The sequence below is a fragment of the Cupressus sempervirens genome, chromosome 1 (genome assembly GCF_028749045.1).
Source record: "Cupressus sempervirens isolate cs-2001-9-10 chromosome 1, ASM2874904v1, whole genome shotgun sequence".
In the NCBI taxonomy this organism is placed as follows: Eukaryota; Viridiplantae; Streptophyta; class Pinopsida; order Cupressales; family Cupressaceae; genus Cupressus; species Cupressus sempervirens.
The window spans coordinates 468268590-468275006 of record NC_143118.1 but is presented as its reverse complement, the minus strand read 5'-3'; the positions used below and the strand labels follow the sequence as shown (position 1 = coordinate 468275006).

Genomic DNA, 6417 nt, shown 5'->3' with positions numbered 1-6417 from the left:
GATGGGTATTCAAGGATACACCTAATAAGAACATTACATTTTATTTTGATTTGTATATGTACAAGAGAATAATCTGTAAATTGTATATTAAAAAATTAGTGAGCTTATTCCAAAAAGTTGAGACTGGTGCACTATAGCACTGGCTGGGAAAACAAACCTAACGAGATAAACCATATGTTTTAATGCTTAATGCTAAGTAGCCAACACTATCATTATCCAGATAGAATATTTGAACAGGGACGCAAACTGAGAAATGTTAGGCTAACTGAAAATATCCGAAGTGTTACAGAAAGTGAGGAAACATCTAGACATACAGAGTTTCTGCGTCAAAACAGAGTGTCTCATCAATTGAATCATTTATGGAGCCATGACTTTCCATGAATGTCAAAACCAATTAAGTAATCCCAAACATAACATGTAGATGAAATGCTATCTCAAATGAAGGAATCACACGCACCAAGAAATTACCGGAATAAAGCTTATGAATCATGACCAAGAAGACTTGTAGATCATTATATAAGACACTGATAAAAAAAATTAACCATGTAACACATAAGCATTCATAAAAATGGAAGATTGTCTCTCCAAATCTATCAAAGTTTTGAGTAATAAATAGTTTGTAAAAGAGATTTAATGTCTTCAATTTTTGGAACCAATTATACAGGAAATTCATGTCCTGAATTATGGAAAAAAAATGCCAATCTGAAAATCTAAGATTGCAATAAGAATTACTAAACCTCTGGACATGGAATGCAAGTTTCAATATACCAGTTCCGACTAAAAACTCTATGATAATTGGACACACCTAATAAAGCTTGAGCCAGAAAATCTCATAGTAAGGCTTCAGCCAAACATGACTAAAAGTCATTTGAATTGCTACAAGTATCTCAAGAGAGATCCCAAAATCTTTCAGAATTTGGAAAATTCGAACACTTCCCAAATCAAACCGTAGGAGGATATAGCCAATTCACTTTTTTAAAGGAATTTATGGCCAAAAGATAACCATGGTAGCCTGGATGAACTCCAGGGTTTGAAGCAATCTCTATAAACCACACTGAGCGCCCAGCTTTTTACTTGATAGAGAATTTCAACAAATTAATTACCCTAACATATTGAAACATACCTCTAGAAATTCAAAATAGTGATGCACCAGACAGCATGAAAAAATCCACATGTCATCATGTGGGAAGGATGGGAGTATTCCTTCCCTTGCTGTTTCTGAAAAAGAAGAATCTTCCTCCAGAGAAGGATCTCTTCATGGTAGATTTGTTTCTATCACCAACATATTGCTTGTTCAAGTTCTTTGAAGATGCAGAAGACATCTCTGTAGCCGAATTGTGTTCTAATGGCGGACTGGAAGAATGCACACTAGATGAAGCCCCAACATGTGCTTCATCCACCCTGCAAAAGGTTCTCGAATTTCCATCTTCAAGGTCAGCACTATTTGAAACCCCATCATTTGCACTGGAAAACTCCTTCAATTTTCCATCTTCCAGGGCCAGATGAATTGCAAGAAGATCGGTGATCACCACGGGGAGTTTTTGGCTTGAATCCACAGAATAAGACCTCTTCATGGCTTGATCCCGCTGCATTTCTGCACAAAAGATTTTTTTATATTAGAACCACAAATAACCAAAATAGGTTAACATTGTTGGTATAAGATTAACTGCCAACAATCGGCACTACATTTGAGAGATGCGCTTCTGGATTACATTTAGATTGTGTGTGATACTTATTGCATCAACATTTTGAATCACACTCAGTGATCCATTATCAGAATGAGAAGAGCTGGATGAGATAAAAATACTGATGATGGAACACTGCATGTGATTCAAAACATTGACACAAAAAGTATAACTCACAATCTAATCCAGGAGTGTATTTCTCAAATATAATAATGGATTGTGGAAATCTGTTCACCTTAATTAAATGGCACTGCATCAAAGGCATGAACTCTTGTGTACAACTATAGAGCAAGCTCAATGAAGAGATTTCCACAATTCATGTAATATAGATAATGCAGTTTCTGAATTCAACTGTGTGCGAGCATTTCACATCAATGTTTGGAAACACACTCTATGATCCATTTTTATTCGAAACACTGATGCAAAAAACTCTCATTCAGTTGAATCCAGAAACTGCATTATCCACAGAGCAAGCTTGCAACCCCAAGTAAAATAAGCACATAACGATAGTATAGTGCAATTTGTTTGCAGCAATATTGCTTCATTAGGGTTTTAAAAAAGTAAAGAAACAGCTATTGAATGAATAAGTGCTGAAAACAACTCCACCTACCAGATAGATGAAGTTTCCTAGACTGAGACTGAGAGAGGCTGTCATTTCTTCCATATTTGATCAAGAAATCGCTCTGAGCTCGTATATGTGAAATGGCCAAGAGAGAAGAAGGAGCCTCGAGGACCATTTCTTCTTCTGAACTTTCTCGAACTGTTTCATTTTCTGAAGCTTCCCGAGACACAGATTCAACCGTGGAATCAGAATTCTCTTCAGTAACAGTTTCTTGTATTGGGGAAACTGCAGGGCTAACAATATTAGCACGACAAAGAGGACAATTCGAATGAGAAGTGAGCCACATATCAATGCAAGGGACATGGAAGGCATGGGTGCATTTGGGGAGAAGCCTTAGGGTTTCATCTTCCTGAAATTCACTTAAGCAGACGGCACATTCAGTGTCGTCAACAAATTCATCTCCTGTCTTGTATTTGAAAACAGGTATGGATTTAATGACGGATTCCTCGAGGCCATTGGTCATGACAGGCCATGAATCTTCAGTCACGGGAAAAGGATCAGTTTCTTCATCGCTTCGTCTTCTAGGTCTGAGTGCGTCCCACTTTGTGCAATATTTGGATATTACGGTGTAGTAGCTTACAAGCAAGAAGGCACTGGCCAGGATTCCTATGAGAGCGATAATCAGAGGGGAGAAATTAGGGTCTGATTGCCTTGCAGTATTTGGAATTGGTGGAGGAGGTGGAGGAAAGGGAAAGAAAGGGTTTATAAAATCCGGGCCAGGGGGAAAGGGAACAGAACTCCTTTGCATTTTTTACTACTCTGCAAAATGAATTTGAAGATTTTGTTAAGCCCTTAAATCCTATGAACACATAGGAAGAACAAATCAACCCGTGACAAGGGAAGGGAAGAGACCGAAATGTGAAAGTCCAATTTTACTACTCGGCTCCTCCATGGCAGACGGATAATCATATCAATTCATGGAATTTTTCAGGACACTTAAATACAAAACTGGACGATCACGGTATTTAAAATTGGCAAATCATCAGATTGTTCGCAAGAACCCGATGCCAATTTCCAGGACCCAAATCAACAGACCATGATCTATTTGTTTTGAGAATAGAATAGAAAGGTCAATGATCAGGATGGAAATTGAAATTTCGAAATTAACATTTGGGACACGTATGGAAGATCCGATGAGGAATTTGACGGACAGAGGCCAAATTAACGCTGAAAATTTTGACCAGACCTGCCCAAAAGATAGGACCAACTGTAGTAATTATGGAAATTTACAAATTGTCCACTCTGAAATGTGAAGTGGGTTTCGATATATTGGTTCCATGATATCGACTTCAGTGGCCCTACAGATACAGTTAGAAATGGATTACACTGAACAAGAAAATGATGATATAATTGTATTTGTACGCCTCGTATGAAAAGATCCTGATTTTGATTTTGAAAGTCAAAAAAACATGATTAATTTTCCAATACAACGATTTAATAATCGTCTTAAAAATTAGGGTTGACGTACAAGTTTACGCTGCTCGATGTTCACCAGAATTGCCTAAAAAAATCCTCAAATAGGGCAAGTTTCCCGACAGAAATGTCCTTCCGATGGGGGAGGATATCAGATACAGTGCTGGCGAAATGAATGCTATTGGATACTTTTTATATTGGAATAATGACTATTTTAGTTTTCTTATTTTGACTGAGTTTTTTTTAAAATAATTAAATAAATATGACGTATATTAATTGTCTAGATGTGTATTGAGAAGAATTATAATTGTTAGTGTAATATGTGAGTTGATTAAAAAGTGACAATAAATTTTAGTAATTTATAGTGTATTTGTAAGTTATGAGTTTTTTATTAGGAGGTCTTAGGTTTAAATCTACATTAAACAATAAAAATAAGAATTTGTAACAAAAACAATTAAAGTATCATCATTGTAAAAAAAGAATAAAATTATTTTGCTCTGCGAATATGGCAAAAAAAGTGAAGTTTTGATTGATCACTAACCGCCCCAACTTCGAGATTAATTGCAGACTAGCATCAGATGAAATCGCTTCCTCCTCTGACGACCAATAACAAATTTGAAGCCCTTTCACTATGAAATAATGATCAAGGCGGCATCCATAATGCAAACAAATGCAAATTCGAAACATTTTTCAAGGAACACGCCAGACGAAATAAGAAAAATCATGAGAAACAGATTCATAAAAAAGAAGATGGATGGTAGACTGTGCACAAAAGGAGAAAGTGAACTCAAATCCGACAAGACCAAGGTAGATTTGAAGCAAAAATTCAAAAAAAAAAAAAAGATTTTTACAGCAAAACCAAATATGCGTGGAACCTGAGTCTAACCCTAGCCCCAAAATGTGTGAAAACTCCTATCAAAAGAAACTAACAGAAAGGCCACGATTCATTTTAGAGGCTAACTCCATCCCTCTAGGACGGGCTCAGGGAAGAATACCTAATTTCAAATGCACATCTGTCCCTCCAAAGTAGAATTGTGACTGCAACCCGCGGATTAAAACCCCATACAAGGATAAAGCAGTCTATATCCCGCTGCACCGGAAGAACGATCAAACAGCTACTAAGCAAAAAGTGGCAGGAAATCCTAAGCAAAGTTTTCATGGCAAGATTATAAACTATGAAGAAATAATCATCAGTAATTCTTATAGCGAAGGAAAATGGACAGACTGAAAAGATAAGGGCATCTATATGTATTGGAATGGTCCGTCAAGGAAAAGATCTAGGCTAATACGCATTATCTCAAAGAAATGGGCTAACAAGGTAAGTAACATTAACTCTTTTGCAAAAAAATTTTGGTTTATTCTATGCCGAAATACAAAGAGTAAAGACAATATTTTGAAATCAAATTTCTATTTCTACAAAGGTCATCATATCAAGTTTCTAGCTTGGAAACCAAACTTTAACAAAAACCATATTAAAAATATAGAATCTATCAAATGGATAGAGAGCTTACAAATTCCATCTGAATTAATGGAGGAAACCACCATTAAGAAAATTGGTAACTCATTAGGAATAGTAATAGGTTTTGAAGATAACTTAAATAAAATAAATAAAATTAGGGTTTTGGTCAAAACTGGTCAAAATCATCCAATCAGCAAAAAGATCACTACAAACAAATCTATCTATTATTTAACTTTTAAGGAATATTCAGAAGAAATTAACAAAATTATAGATCCAAACTTATCAAAATCACATATCAAAAATAACATCAAAGACCACATAACCTTAAGAAGGAGTACAAGCAAACAGTCAGCATGGGAGGATGAGGCAATCACAGAATCAAAAGATAATAGCGAAAGTCTGTATTCAGGAAAAGTAGAAAACAATCCTGAAATAAGGATAATAGAAAGCAATGAAGAACCATTGCATAACGGGAAGGCTATGGATAGATCAATGGGAATAGATTGGAAGGACAACATAAGCTATTAGCACTCACTAAACAAATTCAAGAAGTGTATAGATTGCCAGCTAGAGAAGGAGGCCATTGAAGAAATGGACTTGAACATTCTCAAATTAAATAAGCTCCTCCATGAAACCTTCCTGACTTAAAATGATCTAATAGATTAGAGTTTACTAGCGGAAGAAATCCAGAAGGAACATAAAGGGAAAAGGATTAATGTTACAGAAATAGGGGAGACATCAGGTAATTGTGACATTCAGAATGAGGACCAAAGGCAGGAAAAAGTAAATGATCTTATCAGATCAATAGAAATAAGGAAAATGGATCAAAGGTCTAAGAAAGGAGATGAACAAAACTTAGAAAGTTCACAAGAAGAAGCTACTCAAAAGGAAAATCCAGAGCAAGAGGTTATCATCCCACTAGCAGATTCAGCCTAGTGGAGCAACATAACTATTAGGAAAAAAGGGAAAAAGAAAAGCTACAAGTTTTGGCAAACTCCTAGTAATGGTAAGGATATGTTTGCATCAGATCTAAAGAATATTGAATCAGCCCCAAGACAACCACTTCACTCCTTAAATATGGAACAAAATTGGTGGAATGAAACAAAGACCAGCCCTAACAAAGAGGATAGCAACAAAGAAGTCGAAGACTCAAGACCCACTCAATCCATAATAGGCAAGGATCATCAAATTAATAAACTATTGATCGAAAAAATTATTTCAGAAGAAGTCCGGGAAGG

At 35.9% G+C, this 6417-nt stretch overlaps 1 protein-coding gene across 1 annotated transcript; it reads right to left on the bottom strand.

The window, feature by feature from the left end:
- Positions 1-613: 613 nt before the first annotated feature.
- On the bottom strand, positions 614-3653 carry LOC149578324 (uncharacterized). Its single transcript, XM_089828258.1, has 2 exons — positions 2296-3653; positions 614-1594 (listed from the first exon to the last, which is right to left on the bottom strand). The coding sequence occupies exons 1-2, from the start codon at positions 3053-3055 to the stop codon at positions 1179-1181; spliced, it is 1176 nt and encodes a 391-aa protein (XP_089684384.1). The 5' UTR covers positions 3056-3653; the 3' UTR covers positions 614-1178.
- Positions 3654-6417: the final 2764 nt, after the last annotated feature.